Source organism: Palaemon carinicauda, chromosome 9 (assembly GCF_036898095.1).
Source record: "Palaemon carinicauda isolate YSFRI2023 chromosome 9, ASM3689809v2, whole genome shotgun sequence".
Lineage (NCBI taxonomy): Eukaryota > Metazoa > Arthropoda > Malacostraca > Decapoda > Palaemonidae > Palaemon > Palaemon carinicauda.
Genome location: NC_090733.1, coordinates 113,363,280 through 113,383,317, shown reverse-complemented (window position 1 = coordinate 113,383,317; position 20,038 = coordinate 113,363,280). Strand labels below are relative to the sequence as shown.

The following is a 20,038-nucleotide window of genomic DNA, read 5'->3' as shown; positions in this document are numbered from 1 at the left end:
ACTACCCTTTGCGAAGGTTACATTATCCCGTTTACCAACTCACCTACTCTGCTGTTTCTTCCTCCAACAAGATCACTGTCCTTTGCGGAGGGATTGGCGAAGGTCATTATCCTATGGGCAGAATCCAAACCATGATGGAGAAGGGCGCTTTCCAGGAGGTTGTTGACGATCTCCAGGTTTCTTCAGTTGACTCTTTCTTGTAGAGAAATGTCCTGAGGCTGGAGACCAATCATAGACCTCTCGGTCTTGAACAAGTTTGTCCGTCAAACTCTGTTCAAGATGGAGACCGCAGCAACAGTCAGGCAAGCTGCACGACTAAAGACTTCATGATCACGTTGAATTTAAACGACCCATATTTCCATGTCCCTGTCCATCCGTCATCAAGGAAATACTTGAGATTCATTCTGCACGAAAAGATACAATACTGTACAGTGAAACCTCTGGATATGAAAGATTCTGCTTACAAAATTTTCACGCTGCGAAACGAGATGCGAAGATTTTTTCCGGCTCGCATTGCGAAAAATGTTTCGTGATAAGAAAAGAGATTCGCCAGCCAGGCCAAGAATAAAATGGTCACCAATTAAAAGTATGAGCTCAGTTGAAGAAAATGGGTTGTTTATACATAATAGAAAATTTATCTCTATAGTAAGGGTAACTACTGTATAATAATAGTAGTGTATATGGTACTGTATGTTTTGTATATGTACAGTTTTGTATTGTACTGTATGTATTGTATTAATTTCCATTTATTACTCTATTGCATTATGTTCTAATAACTACTTAATTTACAGGTATCAATAGATAGGGTATGTATACTGTATTGAATGATTCAAATACATTTGGCTGTACAGTATTTCATTGTGGTTATACTGTAGCTTTATTTTAAAATTTAATCTGGTGTTTTTGTAGGGTTTGGAAAGAATTAGGTGATTTACATGTAAAATGTGACTCAATACAAATTTTCATGAAACGTAAGCCACTCCAGAACGAATTGATTTTGTATCTTGAGGCATTACTGTATACCAGTTCCGAGTGCTGTGCTTCGATCTGTCAACAGCCTCCCAAGTGTTCACTTTGGGCACACGCCTACAGCATTAGTCTCATTCCCTATCTAGATGATGGGCTAGTTCTGGCAGAATCAGTGGAGACCCTTCTCTAAGGCTGCGTTTACACCAAGCGAGTCGAGTCACGTCAACTCAAGGCAAGTCTTCACGCGTCATGAATCGCCACCCCAGCTTAACATTAATTTGTATGGATATTTGAAGAAACCGTTTACACCAGAAGAGTCGAGTCAAGTCAAGTCACGTCGCGTCGAGTCACATATAGGGCTGGACCCATTTTCTACATCAGTCACAGCAAGTCGTCGTCGTGTGATCATCATGAAAGTGGAGTCCCTAATAAGCTTGGTTCGAGAGCGCCCTCCTATATATGATCCCAGTGACCGCAGCCACCGGGATCGTGATGTCATAGCTGCCCTGTGGAAGGAGGTTGCTGCTGCACTGAAGTGTAGAGGTAAGACAACAGTTTTATTCTCATTGAACTATAAACTAGGCTATGAACTGTACATTCGCTATATTTACTCTGAATTAAACATTAGGCTTATTCACCATGAAATATACATTACTAGATCATTCGGTCTTGCCACTTAAGAGCTCCAGCCGGGGAAACAAAATATTCTTTCAAGAGATCACGAACTGCCATAGCTTCTGTTGTAGGCCTCGTGTTTCTTGTTGCTGTCAGGCTTGAGTTTGCATGGTTGGATTGTGTTGCATCATGAACATCATCACTTGGAGAGTAGTTGAAACTGTTTTCATGCTGAATGAAATTGTGAAGTACACAGATACTTTTCACCAATGATTCAGACACTTCAACACTAGTCTCCATCAATGTCTCAAGTACACCAAATTTCTTAGCTAGTATTCCAAAGGCGCACACTCCTGTTCTTCTAGCCCTGCTGATCTGATAGTTGTATACTCTTTTGGAGTAGTCCAAGTCCTTTCTACGATATGGTCTCATCAGATTAGGCTTCAGAGGAAAAGCTGCATCTCCCACAAGAAAGAATGGTATTTTGGTTGCAGTATTTGGTATTTTCTGTGACTGTGGAACACCTAAACATCCAGAAGTAAATGACTTCCCCATATTTGATTCAGTGAAAACAAAGCTGTCGCTGTTTCGTCCATATGATCCTACATCAATCAGTGTGAAGCAACAGTTGGCATCAGCAATGGCTAGGAGAACAATAGAATAGTATCCTTTATAATTATAGAAAAGTGATCCTCCTCCAACCGGACATTTCAGCCGACAGTGTTTGCCATCAATACTCCCAATACAGCAAGGAATACTGCATTTGTCGAAAAATTTTCTGGCTATTTCTTCCCACTGGTGTTCATTAGGCACTGGCAAATACTGTGGTTGTAGTGTTTCCCATATGGCATTGCTGGCTTCCTTGACAATCTTGTGTACTGTGGCCCTACCAACACGAAACTGGTAACCAAGGGAAGCAAAAGATTCTCCAGTAACCACATGCCAGGAAAGAAATATAATAACAAGCGTTAATTAAACATTTTTTACAGTAAATCGCCGTTCACTAGTGAAAGTCATTACCATATAATAGTGATCATGTAGCTTACTACTATACTTCGCAAAAATTATATATATATATATATATATATATATATATATATATATATATATATATATATATATATATATATATATATATATATATATATATATATATATATATATATATATATATATATATATATATATATATATATATATATATATATATATATATATATATATATATATATATATATATATATATATATATATATATATATATATATATATATATACTGTATACATATATGCACACACACAATGCTGATATAATACTATATTAGCCTAGCAAACACTATAAAATTAATAACTGTAATTCACTGTGCACAACTTTAATTTCAAATCTCTAACATTTCATGACAACTACTTAATTAAGATACTAAATTCTCCTTTAACTCTCTTACAGAAGGCGAATGTAAGGACAAATGGCGCCAGCTAAGAAGCAACTTCATGAGGGAAAGGAGAAGGATTAGTGACAAACCATCTGGATCAGCTAATACCGAAACAAGGAGGTGGGTGTACTACGATGACATGCAATTTCTGATCCCTCATGTGACGCCACGACCAACATTCTCAAACGTCCCTACACCTCCTGATGAAGACACCTGTCATGAAACGGAAGATACACCTCAAAATTCTTCAACTTCTGTTGCCATCGAAACACTAGACAATGTATCTCCTCAAGAAGCATTAAGTAATATCGAAACCTGTGAGGACCGCAGTACTGTCAAGCCTATTCTTCCCATGTCAAAGAAAACTGGTGTCACCAAGAAACGCAACAGAGATACTGCAGATGAGATGGATATGTGTTTTCTAGAAGAATTAAAACAACTGAAAGAACAAGCGTCTTCACAAAATGATCCAGATCGCCAGTTTCTCTTAAGCTTACTGCCTATGATGAAACAACTGTCGGCAAGGGACAACATAGACATTAAAATTGAAATATATGAAATCTTTCGTAGGAAAATGTTTAAACCCGCCCCCTCTGTCCAGTATGGCTACTGGACTGATCAGAATCAGTCACATACGCCATCAGCATGTACATCCGATGTAAGTGACAGTTACTCAGAGTATGCTAACCTTTGAAAAATAGCTTAGAATTTCATGATTCCTTACTTAAATGCCCAATTTATATAAAATACAGCATCAATGCACTCTGAGTGGTACCTTAACCTAACAAAAAAATTATTTATTAATATGTTATTTTCCTTAGTAAAATAAATTTTTGAATATACTTACCCGATGATCATATAGCTGTCAGCTCTGCTGCCCGACAGAAAAAACCTACGGGCGGAATACGCCAGCGATCGCTATACAGGTGGGGGTGTACATCAACAGCGCCATCTGTCAAGTAGGTACTCAAGTACTCTATGTCAACATAGAACCAATTTTCTCCTCTGTCCACTGGGTCTCTATTGGGGAGGAAGGGTGGGTCCTTTAATTTATGATCATCGGGTAAGTATATTCAAAAATTTATTTTACTAAGGAAAATAACATTTTTCAATATTAAACTTACCCGATGATCATATAGCTGATTCACACCCAGGGGGGTGGGTAGAGACCAGCATTACATGTTGACATTATTATGAGCTAAGTATTCCGTATTTCATTTTAGCAGTTATTCAAAATAACAAGCATAAAATAAATAAGTACCTGGTAAGGAAGACGACTTGAACAATTACTCTGCCTTTTTAAGTACGTCTTCCTTACTGAGCCTCGCGATCCTCATAGGATGCTGAGCGACTCCTAGGAGCTGAAGTATGAAGGGTTGCAACCCATACTAAAGGTCCTCCTCAAAACCTCTAATCTAGGCGCTTCTCAAGAAATGACTTTGACCACCCGCCAAATCAAGTAGGATGCGAAAGGCTTCTTAGCCTTCCGGACAACCCAAAAATATTTCAAGAGAAAGATTAAAAAGGTTCTGAAATTAGGGAATTGTAGTGGTGGAGCCCCCACCACTACTGCACTCGTTGCTACGAATGGTCCCAGAGTGTAGCAGTTCTCGTAAAGAGACTGGACATTCTTAAGATAAAAGACGCGAGCACTGATTTGCTTTTCCAATAGGTTGCGTCGAATATACTTTGCAGAGATCTATTTTGTTTAAAGGCCACGGAAGTTGCGACAGCTCTAACTTCGTGTGTCCTTACCTTCAGCCAAGCTTGGTCTTCCTCATTCAGAAGGGAATGAGCTTCTCGTATTAACAGTCTGAAAAAATAGGATAAAGAATTCTCTGACATAGGCAAAGATGGATTCTTAACTGAACACCATAAAGCTTCAGACGGGCCTCGTAAAGGTTTTTAAAATAGAACTTAAGAGCTCTTACAGGACATAAGACTCTTTCTAGTTCATTTCCAACCATACGATAAGTTTGGAATATCGAACGATATTGGTCAAGGCCGAGAAGGCAGCTCGTGTTTGGCTAGAAAACCAAGTTGTAGAACATGTAGCCGTTTCGGATGAGAATCCGATGTTCTTGCTGAAGGCATGAATCTCACTGACTCTTTTAGCTGTGGTTAAGCATATCAGGAAAAGAGTCTTAAAGGTGAGATCTTTCAGAGAGGCTGATTGAAGCGGTTCGAACCTGTCTGACATAAGGAATCTTAGAACCACGTCTAAATTCCAACCAGGTGTAACCAAACGACGCTCCTTCGTGGTCTCAAAAGACTTAAGGAGGCCCTGTAGATCTTTATTGTTGGAAAGATCTAAGCCTCTGTGACGGAAGACTGATGCCAACATGCTTCTGTAACCCTTGATAGTGGGAGCTGAAAGAGATCGTTCTTTCCTCAGATAAAAGAGGAAGTCAGCTATTTGAGTTACAGAGGTACTGGTCGAGGAAACGGATACTGACTTGCACCAGTTTCGGAAGATTTCCCACTTCGATTGGTAGACTCTAAGGGTGGATGTTCTCCTTGCTCTAGCAATCGCTCTGGTTGCCTCCTTCGAAAAACCTCTAGTTCTCGAGAGTCTTTCGATAGTCTGAAGGCAGTCAGACGAAGAGCGTGGAGGCCTTGGAGTACCTTCTTTACGCGTGGCAGACGTAGCAGGTCCACCCTTAGGGGAAGTGTTCTGGGAACGTCTACTAGCCATCGAAGTACCTCGGTGAGTTATTCTCTCGCGGGCCAGAGGGAAGCAACTAGCGTCAACTTTGTCCCTTCGTGAGAGGCGAACTTCTGCAGTACCTTGTTGACAATCTAGAACGGAGGGAATGCATATAGATCTAGATGTGACCAATCTAGAAGAAAGGCATCTATATGAACTACTGCTGGGTCCGGGATAGGAGAGCAAAGTATTGGGAGCCTCTTGGTCATCGAGGTTGCAAAGAGATCTATGGTTGGCTGGCCCCAGGTGGCCCAAAGTCTCTTGCATACATCCTTGTGGAGGGGCCTATCTGTTGGAATTATTTGTCCCTTCCTACTGAGACAATCTGCTATGACATTCAAGTTGCCTTGGACGAACCTCGTTACTAGTGAAAAGTCTAGACCTGTTGAACAGGTGAGGAGGTCTCTTGCGAACTCGTACCATGTCAGAGAGTAGGTCCCTCCTTGCTTGGAGATGTACGTCAAAGCAGGGTGTTGTCCGTGTTCACCTCCACCACTTTGCCTTGAAGGAGAGACCTGAAGCTTTTCCAGGTCAGACGTACTGCCAGTAGCTTCTTGCAGTTGAAATGCATTGTCCTTTGACTCGAGTTCCATAATCCCGAGCATTCCCTACCGCCTAATGTCGCACCCCAGCCTACGTCCGATGCGTCCGAGAAGAGAACGTGGTTGGGAACCTGAACAGTCAGGGGAAGACCCTTTCAAAGGTTGATAAAGTCCTTTCACCAAGTCAGACCAGACTTTATCTTTCCGGAAACCGGGATCGAGACCGCTTCTAGCGTCTTGTCCTTTTCCAGTGAAAAGCTAGATGATACAGAAGAGGACGGAGGTGTAGTCTTCCAAGTGACACAAAATGAACCACGGATGACAGTGTCCTAACCAGACTCATCCACAGCCTGACAGGGCAGCGTTCCTTCTACAGCATCTTCTGGATGGATAGTAGGGCTGGGGGTTGATCGTCTTGTTCAGCAATGTCCTCATCAGAGGGTTCCTCATCTGAAACTGATGAGGAAACGGCAACGGAGTGGGCAACGTCTGACTTGCTGAATCCGGTCGCACTGGTGGATGCGTGACGGAGCCGGACACAATATCATGGTACTGCTGCACAGTCTGTGAACTGTCAACCATGGGGACGTGAGGAAGTACAGCGTCAACCCGAAACTGTCTAGACTGTCTGGGTTGTGCAGTCAACCCCCTACCGGGTTGCTGAGGTTGCCGCACTGTATCACAACAAGTCACCTCTGCTGGTTGTTGAACGTCTTCCTAGTGCTTAACGTCAACGTGCGACTGGCAACCCACACTGGGTCGCATCGGTGGAGGAACCACCTCAACTGGCGGACGCGAGTAGGATACCTCAGCGTCAACAGGGCGCACAACCAACCGGTAGGAAGGTTGTTGGCCAGAAGGTTCTTCTCCGTAAAAAATCCTCTATCAAGGACACAAGCTTGGACTGCATGTCTTGCAACAAAGCCCATTAGGGTCTATGGGAGCAGGTGTGGCAACAGACGGGGTTAGCGACTGAAGCGGAACCATTTACCATCCCTGGAAGCCTTGTTATGCTTTAATTAAAGTCCATAGGGGGCTAAGCAGCTTAAGGCTCCTCTCCAAATGACAGAGTCCTCAAAGGAATATCAGTAGGAGGGAGAACAGCACTTTCTCATCTACAGGAACCATGTCCGAGAAAAGCTAGGTTATCTCAGTGAGGTTCTCACTGGTGCATAAGCAGCAGACCAGAAGGCAACGTTATGTAACTGCTTGATAGTCTGTGAACTGTCAAAAACTGAACTGTCAACCACAACAGGGCGTGAGGACATACAGCACTGGTGCATTAGTAGCAGACCAGAAGGCAACGTCATGTAACTGCTTGACAGTCTGTGAGCTGGCAACAACCAAAGCTGTGTGGGGAAGCCTCAACTCCTGACTGACTAGTCTGCTGCGGGCGAGTGGCGGTAACCACAATGGGTTGCGGAGGCTGACACACCGTGTCAAAACACGGCAGCTTGTGGTAGCTCACGCACGGCAACGGAGTGCTCCGTGTGCCTGTGGGAGTCAGCATGCGTCTGGCAGGGTCGACTGCGCATGGGTGGAGGAGCTCTCACAACAAGAGTGTGGGAGCAGGCAGCCATGCTGGGCGCACAACCGTGGCAGGTTGTAGGCAAACGGGTGCATCGTCAACTTTCTCCGCAGTCGGAGTGTGGGAGCAGGCAACAACCAAAGCTGAGTGGTGGTGTGTGGTGGGGACTGCCGTGGGTTGCGGAAACTAACGCATCGCGTCAAAACACGGCAGCTTGACTCCACCTTCCCACTGCTGATGCGGTAGCTCACGCATGTTAACGGAGGGTGCCGCACGTCGGCTAACGTGAACATGCGTCTGGCAGGGTCGATTGCACATCGGAGGTGGAGCTCTCCGCAGCCGGAGAGTGGGAGCAGGCAGCCTCAGCGTGAGCTGGGCGCACAACCGTGGCAGGTTGTAGGCTAACGGGAGCAGTGTCAACCTTCTCCGCATGAAACTCCTGCATAACCGCAGCTAACTGAGTCTGCATAGACTGCAGTAAAGACCACTTAGGGTCTACAAAAACGGCAACAGACGGAGCTACTGTCCGTTGTGACTGAGGGTCTAAAACAGCTGGTGCGGCAACAGACGGAGTTACTGCCTGTTGCGGTACCACCTTGCCTCTCTTGGGAGGTGTGCAGTCGTCGGATGACTGCAGCGAGTCCGAACTGACCCAGTGGCTACACCTAGGCCGTTGGACTTGCGCGGAAGGGACAGACTTGCACTTAAAAAGCTGCAAGATGTGGTCCATGGTTTCTTACGAGAAACCTCTTCCGCAGACGAGGAATAAATGGGCTCTCTCGTCTTTGTGTGGGTGGGGCGCTCTTGGGTAGATACGCCCGAAACCACGGAGGGAAAAACGTCTGTTCGTTGATCAAGGCCTGTGGAACCCATAAGTTGTTCGACATTACTTCTCCCCTGGGCTTGGGAGCTTGTAAGAGGTCCCGGACTAGGTGAACGACTGGCACGAACAGACGAACCCTCGGACGCAACACTGTAACACTTTGCGCATATCACTTTTGATTTTCTGTTTTGCACTTATTTCACTGAAATCGAAACTTTAACTGATTTCTACCTGAAACACGCAATCCTATCCTTCATTAAAAGGTAGTAATTGCGAAAACAGTCTTACAATGCAACAGAAAAACATAAATAAAGATAAAGAATTCAGTGGCTGGAAAAGAGACTAAACACTAGATCAAATAAACTACGTTTACAATCTCTCACCGCACAAAGCCTGGGAACAAGAATAAAACCCTAGAAACGTTTTACCTTCTTCCCCTACAGCGACTAGGGAGGAGAGTAAAAAAAAAAACGAGAACAACGTTACCCGCTTGAACGAAACGTTTATTCTCCTCTCTCTCCCTCCGTCTCTATCTCTCTCTCTCTTCTCTCTTGATTTCGCACCTGAGAGAAGAGCCCAATTATATATCGTTAAAACATGTTATTTGCTAAAGGAAAAAACTGAAAGGTTTTCCAAATAAAAAGTTCCTTTAATTTAGAATTTAAACCATTTAAGCTAAGAAAGAATGAACGAAACGCTAGAATCGGTTTACTCTTACTGCAAAGTGAAACCGTGATACACTCTCTCTCTATCGTAACGATAGAGCGCATGTTGAACGTTCTGAACGTCAACAACTACGTAGACTAAAAAAACTAAACGTTAGTTCATCTTTGAAAACAGTACGAGACTATCAAAGAAATTCTTTCATAAAACATTAAAATTAAAAAAGTATTAAATTCTTTAAAGGTTAAATACGAGATAACGGGCTCAATGTTAATTAACTTCGGTTCCAAGTTAGGACCGCCTACTATTAGGAAAGGTCGCATATAAACAAACATAAAAATTTATTTTTTATAAGTTTATAATAAATGGAAAGTTAATCGAAGAGGCCTATAAAGGCGGAGAGATATAAAATAAATAGAACTATAACGTGTTAAGCAAAATTACCAAAAACCTAAACACACTTCCGTCTAAGGGAAGGGTCGGCCATTTAAAAGTGAAAGAGAGTCCATACTCTCTTCGTCACCATATTTAAATCTATCCAAAACGAGTTCAAGTTTTGAAATGAAGAAAAAACCCCTGCATAGCGAAAGCTCAAAACTGGAATAGTGTACTTCACCAAATCGTTGTGAAAACAAATCCAGTTAGGGACGGCGTATTTAGTAGGTCTTGCCAGTGGCACGACAGAGAGAAAATTGGTTCTATGTTGACATCGAGTACTTGAGTACCTACTTGACAGATGGCGCTGTTGATGTACACCCCCACCTGTATAGCGATCGCTGGCGTATTCCGCCCGTAGGTTTTTTCTGTCGGGCAGCAGAGCTGACAGCTATATGATCATCGGGTAAGTTTAATATTGAAAATTATAAATTTTTCAGTGAACTTACTAATTGTGTTTCATCTGTTTATGAAGTAGACAACACAAATCTGAAGGTTTTTGTGTTTTTACTTATGGCACATAAAAACAACGTTTTTCGCGTTATTCTACTGCTTATTTTATTGCACTGACAAAAAACATATCTATAATTTATGATTATTTACGTGGAAAAAAATATTTATTTTATAAAAAATATTTAGTTTAGTTGCTCATTAAAATACCCTTAGGAAGCTACTGAAGGAACCTTCCATCAGGACGTCATGGCTATCTCACCCACTGTTGAGCACCACTGGACCACCCTCAGAAACGCCATGGCCCGTGCCGCGGAGGAAACACTAGGCTACACCACCAAGAAACGGCAGGATTGGTTTGATGAGAATGATGCTACCATCTCTCTTCTCATTGAAACCAAACGACAAGCACGCCTGACCTTGGAAAACCAACCAACAGCAGCTAACAAATGTGCTCACAAGGTGGCTGAAGCTGGTTGCCAAAGAGGGATCCGTGAAGGCCAGAACACCTGGTGGCAAAGAAAAGCTGCAGAAATACAGTGTTTCGCTGACCAATGTGACCTGCGCAGCTTTTATGCAGCAACAAAGGAAATATTCGGTCCCACACGGTCATCAGTGGGCAGCCTGAAGGACGCGGATGGGGCCACGACCATCACCGACAGCGAGGGCATCCTGGCCAGGTGGAGGTCTCACTTTGAGAACCTCCTCAATGACCAAGCAGACACCCCAGACGATCTCCTGCGAATGACCCCGCAGCATCCCGTCCGTCACTGGATGGCACTACCACCCTCCATCCATAACTTCAACAAGGCCCTGCAGCGCATGAAGCCCGCCAAAGCCCCAGGGCCAGACAACATCCAGTTGGAGCTCCCCACTCACGGTTGCCCCGGTTTGAGGAACCGTTTGATGCTCCTTATACTGAAAATATGGGAGACCAAGACCCTCCCCAGTGACTTCCGCGATGCAAACATTGTTACCATCTTCAAGAAGGGAGACAGGGAGAACTGTAACAACTACCGGGGAATATCACTACTAAGCATCGCGAGTAAGATTTTCGCTCGGATTATCCTTGACCGCCTCCTTATTCTCGCAGAAGACGTCCTGCCAGAGTCCCAGTGCGGCTTTCGACCTTCCCGCGGGACCATAGACATGATCTTCTGTGCGCGACAACTACAAGAGAAGAGCCTCGAACAACAACAGCCCATAATGTTCATCTTCTGGGATTTGAAAAAGGCCTTCGACAAAGTACCTCGACCTGCCATGTGGGCTGTCCTCAAAGGATATGGCTGCCCACCCGATTTTGTCAAGCTGGTGCGTGCCCTCCATGACGGAATGGTTGGGAGAGTCTGCCACCAGAACTCTCTTTCAGACCCATTTCCCATCAACGGCGGCCTGAAGCAGGGCTGTGTTCTGGCCCCAACGTGTTTCTCGCTATACACCGCAGCAATGCTCAACGAGATTCCCCCAGACACACCCTCAGTCGACCTACGTTTCCGCATGGATGGAGGCGCTTTCAACCTCGCCAGACTCCGCGCCAGAACCAAGACCACCTTGTGTGCAGTGCGAGAACTGCAGTATGCTGACGACAATGCCACCCCAGGTCAGACGGCAGAGGACCTGCAGTCGTTAGCTAATGCATACAACTCTGCCTATGAACGTTTTGGGATGCAAGTCAACACAGATAAAACCAAGACCCTCGTCCAACATCCACCAGGACTGATGCTCCCAAACTTCAATACCACAATGAATGACCAACCGTTAGAACAGGTGGACCAGTTCTCCTACCTAGGGAGCATCCTAACATCAGCTCCCACAAGCAAAAAGGACGCGGAGAACAGGATCAGGGCAGCCCACTCCGCCTTTGGCCGACTCAACTGCTGCGTATTTAACAACCACGCACTGACAATTACCACCAAAATAATGGTGTTCAGGGCAGTAGTCCTCTCCACGCTTCTGTATGCATGTGAAACATGGACGCTATATAGAAACGATATTAAAAACCTAGAACGCTTCCAACAAATGAAACTGAGGCAGATCTTGAAAATCCCATGGGAGAGCCACACCACCAACACTGAAGTCTTAACGTGCCTCGCTGACCAGCGTGGAGGCCACCATCATCCACCACCGCCTCCGCTGGATAGGACACGTGCATAGGATGGATCCATCTAGGCTCCCAAAGAAAATATTCTACGGAGAACTGACCCAGGGCACCAGACCACGAGGAGCCCCGAAAATGCGCTATAAAGATCAACTAAAGCGCACCCTGGCTCTAACTGACATCGATCCTTCCTCATGGGAAGAAACAGCCAGGGACAGGAAAACCTGGAGAAGTACAGTACACCATGGCACCGTGGACTTCGAGGAGAGGAGGAGACAAAATGAGGAGGCTAGGAGGAGAAGAAGGAGAGAGCGATTAGAACAGCCCCGCCCACCACCTACCCTCCCTTGTGAACACTGTCCGCGACTCTTCCACCACAGACTAGGACTTAACAGCCACATCAGGCATAAGCACCCACCCCATAGATAGGAGGCTGATGGCTAACGACAGAACCCAATACTCGGACACGAGTGGGCGCCGACGACGATATATATGTGTATGTATGTATGTATATATTTGATAGCATTAAAAAGACAGGAAGCCTAATTTTGATGAGCATTTATTTATCATAGCAAAGTTATTGATATATAAAAGAATCAATTGTTGATTATAGCCTACTCTAGGCTATTAAAGTGATAAATATACTTTATACTTTCATTAAGTTTAATAGGCTACTATAATTATACTTTAGTTATCACTTTAATAGCCTAGAGTAGGCTATAATCAACAATTAATTCTTTTATATATCAATAACTTTTCTATGATAACTGAATGCTCATCAAAATTAGGCTTCCTGTCTTTTTAATTTATAAATTAATAAATAATTGTTTTGTTAATTTAAGGTACCACTCAGAGTGCATTGATGCTGTATTTTATATAAAATAACAGTAGAGTTCTTAAACACAATATGGCTGCCGGAGACTTTACCAGTGCAACCCAAAAAAAGTGTTACCACCTCAAACCCGAACTTTCGGGGACACCCGAAGGTTTAAGAAATCGGGCGAAAGAGTTGTAGCATTCACTTACCAGCAGAAATACATGAACTGTCTTCATGTTATATTTATTTATTATTACCCTACACTGAAGCCTACTTGGATGATTATTGGAATGTTCAATAAAATACTTTTTACCTTAAAAAAATGGCCACTCTTTCTTCAGCTCCAACTGCACTCCTGTAGTTGGTGTTCATTTTCTTTATGGAAGGTTCAGTCAACTCCACCAGCTTCTTAAAATTTTCATGTGTCATCCTAAAGTAGTTGTAGAATTTTTCTGGATGGTTCACCAGGTCTGGGAATAAATGACAGAAGCTTCCAAAATCTGGCCTCTTGGTGTTCAGTTCATGCAGCCATATTTGTTTTCTCTTCTTACGTCTGCGACGACGAAGCCACAACAAAGTAGCCACTTCAACCAAGGAACTTGCATCCATTCCGTATGAAATCAGACAGGTCACTGATACTGACTTGACACGGGCTGACGCAGTCGGTGTAAATGGAGATGAGTCAAAATGAATCTCATCAAATGACGTTCATGACTTGATGTGACTCGACTCGCTTGGTGTAAATGCAGCCTAACACTGAGCCATGATTCTCAAGTTTTGTTATGATCTGAGGATCATGGTATACTTAGAGAAGTCCTTTCTAGAGCCTAAACAGTGTCTAATATATCTGGGTAAGCAGATAGACTCCTTACAAGGAAAACTCCTCCCGTCGCAGGAAAGAATTCAAGATTCAAGGAAGGGGGTCGCCAGTTCCCGCTCACCTGTGGCAGTGCCTGCTGGTTCACCTGGCCTCATTAGAGTACCTAGTGCCCAACAGTTGCCTTCACATGTGGTCACTTCAGTCGCAGCTGAAGACCTTTTGGTTTTAAGGCAGGAATCCCCCGGGATGCTCATTTCAGTGAGATCAGTCGCTGGATCTCAGATTCAAACTTTCTCATAGGGGTAGATCATCTTTCTATGGTTTCAAAATTTATGCTTTTAATTTCCCCTGAATTAAAAGCAAGTTTCATCAGTACTTGAACTAAGAATATTTTTTCAGTGAGGGAAACAGCGAGGCAATCGCACTTCTCTTAACAGTTATATAAATCAGTACTGTACTGTAATTGATAATAGATCTAAAGGAAGACAAAACCTTAAAACTTATCCCAATCTAGAAGAGGTCTGCATCAAATTGATGCGACAGAGAAACTGAAATAACAAGAGCCTTGGTGTTTTGCTTCTAGCCATTTCTGTCTGGAGTATCTCATTATTTTATAAAAGCTGTCTGTCTATTGAAAATAAAGAAAATGTATATTTTTTTTTAATTTTAGGGATAAATGTCAAACCAAGCTTCTGGAGAACTAATATGAACATCAGGGAAGGTTCATACAAATTTGTTAGACGTATTACTGTATATACTATAAATGATTTTTCAAGGAAATTTGTATAGTAATATCAACTTGTTTGTCTTTTAATAAATTTTAACATTACCAGTTTCTCTTGCAGTGTTAATGATGAAAATTAGCTCAACTTTGTGCTGTATATGTTAATGCAAATTATGTCATTTATGAACATGTTTATGTACAGTAATGCATAGTATATAAGAGTACACAAGCACTTTCAGACAGACAGGCAAAGATCACATATATTTTCCCCTACTATTGCAATAAATTGTTGATAATTTTATAATTTACAGATAAAAACCGAACTGAGCCCCAACAAGACTTATGTCAACTTTGAAGTTGTGGATGAAAACAACATAGAGGATGAAAATGACTCCATCAACGCCCCAGAACAAGACATGCAAGAAGTAGCTGCCACCAGTTGTGGCAGTGGCAAAATCAGCCTAAACAATAACCAAGCAGTATTTATGAGACCTGGTGTTCCCGACGGAATGAGAAAAATTGAACATGATCCTGCAAGCGTCCCCGATTCTTACGGATACACAGAGAGAGATGAATATACCATCTTTGGGGAGTATATCGCTTCCAGGTTGAGAAAGATATCTGACATGCGAATAAAATTGCAACTGCAAAATCAAATTAATAATATGCTGTTTGAAACAGAGATGAGGTTGTTCACTGCAAATCATCAGTAATTGTGAACCTCTAATTATTAAGCATAATCTACAAACTAATTTTAGTCATTTTTGTAATTACAAATGCTGTATATAGTATAAGCTGTATACTTTTATACCAAAAAATAAATCTAGATTGTCTAAACATTATTCTGTTAATACCCCATATGCTATTCTTTACCCTGAATTAACATTAACACCTGTGTGATTTCATACTAAATAATAGATATATCTAAACATTATTCTGTTTGTACTCCATATTCAGTTTTTTTTCCCCAAAAATTAATGCTGTTTTTCCCTGAATTACTTTATTAAATGTATAGTTAGCCCTCAACCTAGTAAAGTACAGTACTGTACTGTATTATAATTACCCAAATGGATAAGCAAAATGCTACAAGTCATAGGGCCCAACAAAAACATTTGCCCAGTGCAGGAAAAGAAATGGAAAAATAAATAATAAACTTTGAAAGCGAGAAATAACAGAATATATCAAGTAAATAACTATTTGTTCGTACGCAAAATACAAACCTTGTCCTTTAACATGGGACACCACATAATTAGGAGGATCAAAAGGAGCACTAAAGTCACGACCACGTATACAATCTTCATTACCACAATCAAGGGATTTCTATACAACACTGGAGATTGTAAAAAGATCATCATAAGTTCCAAACCCCTTGTAAAAGCCATACTGCAGACTAGTGAAAAAATTATTATTTACAGCATATCTATATATCGGTAGATGTTTTTTTGCCAAGAAGTATTCAAGAGCTGTTTGGGGTTAATGTGCTGTGGTATCAAAAAGGACTTTCCTGTGAAAGGCTAGAACTGAATCCAATACGACAAAAATAACAAAGAAATACTGTCTTCCCTGCTCTAGGGTCAGTGTCCCAATGTGCAAAACTCTTTAACTCGGTGACCTTTGGATTCAGGAGTTCTTGAACTTGAACACAGCACCTCCAATGCTGAAAATCAGCTGCTATGGGTGACTTCATTACTACATCATCATCGCATTGCTGAATGAATCAACACTACAGCTAGGAAACATGATTAAGATAAGTAAGAGGAATCACATCTTTGGTTATCACTATTTTCATTTTGAATAACATTAACATGAATTGAATTTTGGTCCAATGCGATATTCGAGTATTGTAAGCCAAAGTTTTTATTTTTGAATGGTATGGTGTTGTTAGCCAGTTGTCCTGGCTTACTGAAACAGATGGGAATTAGCTACAGTATTTACCCTTCCCAGTGATAAAATTTGATATCTCATTGAATAATAAATTTAGATTTCTTATCATATCAATTTTATTTTGATAAGATAACTTCTCTTTTGTCATAACTCTTAAGTCAATCTAATAAATGTTAGCAAAGTGTCTCTGCATAGAAGAGATTGCTCTGTCCAGTGTCTACCTTGCAACTATATTTAGAGAGATCCACATCATTATAAGGTAGCTTGTTTCAAAATACTCGGACCAATAAATCCCTCTCAACAGGGACTATCTGTATTTTGATGATCTCTCTTAATTAAAAAGCTGGTCCTGTCTCCATCCTTGAAACTCAAGATGCAAGAAAAATTGCTTCTTCACAAGTGTTTTTTGCTAATATGTAATTTTAGGACATCCAGAGCTTTACAGATTGTTCTAGGCATAGGTTGTTCACTAAAGACTACCTGAAACAAATCCAAGCACTACAACATTCACATGTGGTACTTGGGTTGTTCAGGACGCCTACATAGGGTACTCCGAGAAAAGGACCTTTTCAGTCAGGTCCTTCGGCGGAAGTGTGATGACAGGCATCCAGTGTTTCCTGAAGTCATCCCTTATGCGACAAGAGTCAGATTTGATAGTTTTTCTTCCCCATCTATACTAACATGCACAATTGTACTTTATTGCTTCCTGACAAAACTCCAGAAGCATGTCGCAGTGATGAAGAAGAGTTCTCTCCGAGTCTGCTAGAACCAGCCAATTGTCGAGATATCTGAGGAAACGAATGCCATTCTTGTGAGCCCAAAGTGACACGGATAAAATCACTGCCAGACCTTAGCTCACACAGCCACAAAAACTTTTACAATGCTTCCGGAAGGCTAAAATCACTGACAGACCACACACCTCCCGAAAAGAAGGTTTTCTTTTGTCATAAGCCATTTTAAATAACATTGGGGTCATGGAAATTGGACAGTAATTTGCAGAAGTAAAGCTACAACATCTACCTAATGGCATAACATTATCAATTTTTCAACAAGTCCAAAATGAAACTAAGTAAACAAAAAATGACAGACAAATTAGGAGCAAGATAATCACCTTTCTCATAAAATTTTTTTTTGATCAGGTACTTATCCATAAGCATCTTAATTTCATGGGACCAAAAAACTGAACTGGTCAGCTTAGCTTCAAGAAAACTGGAATGGGGAAGATAAAGTTTCTCATCACTCTGCTTACTGTCAAATACACCAGCAAAAGGAGGTGTTTTTTCCTTGGACCGCGAGTGGCAAGTAATTTTTTTTAAGCCAAGGAAATGTTATGTCTAAAACAAAGACTGCACACTTTAGCATATCTCACTATTCATGTTCCAGCACTGTACCAAAGATTATTTCTTTTAGTATAGTCAAATTGTATTAATTTACGGTTAAAGCTAACTTTGACCAATAGCTCTTGGTTGAGTATACAGTACAGTAGTTATTCCATGTCAATTCTGATCTATTCCTTTTTCAGGATAGTAAGCCTCCAGTTTCTCCAAATAAGGACATCAACAATAATAATTGAACAAGGGTTTATTCATGATACAGTAGTTCAACACTCAAGAGGGAATACACCTATCAATTATGTTGATAGAATTTTCCACTTGAAAGAACAACAGACTTTATATACAGGTAACTAATTTAAATGAAAAAGCAAACAAATTGCTATTTCAATCTGTACAAGACTTTAAATATATTTCTCTAGATAATGACACATCATGGACAGTGCTCAGTACTGATCACAATAGGGTCAGAATATACTGGACACATGTCCTGCCCATGCATACCTGCAAGTGGAGAAGACAGCAACTGCTGTTTGTATCAGCACTTTGTGTTGACATGAGGAAATAAAATAAGAAAGCTTCACAGCATTTTTATCCAAACTTAACAATTATTAATGAAATCAATGAATCAATGGATGATCAGATCTCCCAGTTGAAGGACCCATATTGCTGGTTATATCAGAAAATCAGTAAATGCAGGTTCAGCCAATTACGAATCCTACGTGTAGCCTCATTTAAGATTTGCTTATAACTTTCTTCAGAAGCAAGTCAAAAACTCTTAAATCATGGCAAGTACTGTAGTGGAAGAAAAAATTCAACCACTCCCTATGGTGAGCTTTGAAATTATCAACAAATACAAACGAGGTTTTTCTATCATCATATATCTTAGCCATGACGGTAAGATGAAATTAAATATAGCATCTTTTAAGTAAGGACTACAATAGATGGAGCACATACAAATTACTGTAAAAATTCCATATTTATTTCTACACAAATACAAACTATCCTCTAATTGGAGATTTATCGTTAGGAGGGAAGAAGTTCCTATAATCAACCTGGTTGGTTTAAACTCCTTAGATGTCAAAACACTCAGAACTGTTGAGGTGCAGAAACGGTGATGCTTGTCCAACTTACAACTGAGAAAAGTTTTTTTCTCAGGTGATAAGCTAGGTTTTTGTCCAGAAGAAAGATGAGGAACCAATATCCAAAAAGGATATGACGTCTGAAATGCAGAGGCATAGCTAGAGGTTTGGGGGTCGGGGGGGGGCCTGAGTTACTAGCGAGTCCCCCTCTCCCATATTCTAGCTAGAGGTGAGTGAAGCCCAGTTAGCAGACGAGAAAGGGCCACTATCTAAAAAAAAATAAAAACTTCTAGGTGCAGTTTTATACTTTCCAAAATGCTATTGAGGTAGGTTTTATGGATACTTTGAAAATAAAATGGTAGTTTTAAATATACCTAAATACATTCATTTTCTGACCCTACTTGACAGGTGCGGGGGCATTTTCAAAAAGACCCTCTCTGTCCTCTCCTTAGCTATGCCATTCCTGAAATGTATGGTTAATTAAAAGAAATTGATTGCATAGATCTGTATCCATCCTCCCCCTATTAAGGAGGATGAGGGAGATACTTCTATACTTACATGAACAAAAAAGTTACCTGGTACAGAATCTTACCTGTATCCATGTCCGATCCAGTAAATAATGGGAGGGAGAAAGGAAAAAGGAGAGATATTCTTACCTCTCCTCACAGACTTAGGTCATGACTGCTTTGTTAGAGGCTTCTTGTCCTTTTAATGATCTAGATTTACTATACAACCTGCTGAGCAGCTATCACTGGTCTGAGAGAAAAGGTGTCCAAGAACTCGTGGGTATAGTATACTCCTGCAAATAGTGGGCTGTGAAAGTTGTTTGGTGCCACTAATAAGTTCTTCCTAAAGGCAGGGGTTGACCCAATCACTCTGACTTCGTGTGCTCGTGATTGAGTGAGCTCCTTTGAATCCTAGGATGATGGTGGATATACTCGCTTGATGGTTTCCTGAAGCCAGAAGGATATGGTGTTGTATGATATCCTGAACCTGCCTGTGCTAAGGAAAAGATTAGGGTGCTGCAGTCCAAAGAGCAGATTCGACTTTAAGTAGTGCAGTAGCACCCTTGCATGACAACAAATATGCAAATCATCTTGATCATTGATTGCCTATT

The 20,038-nt window shown here is 41.6% G+C and overlaps 1 protein-coding gene across 5 annotated transcripts in view; it reads left to right on the top strand.

Annotated features, from left to right (window-relative positions):
* The window catches only part of LOC137647053 (uncharacterized), a 37,437-nt gene extending 21,965 nt beyond the window's left edge, over nt 1-15,472 (top strand). For 4 of the 5 annotated variants that reach the window (XM_068380207.1, XM_068380208.1, XM_068380206.1 and 1 more), the window contains exons 2-3: nt 3,032-3,675; nt 14,936-15,472. In XM_068380207.1, coding sequence (XP_068236308.1) covers nt 3,076-3,675; nt 14,936-15,337 — 1,002 coding nt within the window. In that variant the 5' untranslated portion in view covers nt 3,032-3,075 and the 3' untranslated portion in view covers nt 15,338-15,472. Of the gene's footprint in view, nt 1-791; nt 1,513-3,031; nt 3,676-14,935 lie in introns of all 5 variants that reach the window. The other variant, XM_068380205.1, reaches the window with a different exon arrangement.
* Nucleotides 15,473-20,038: the final 4,566 nt, after the last annotated feature.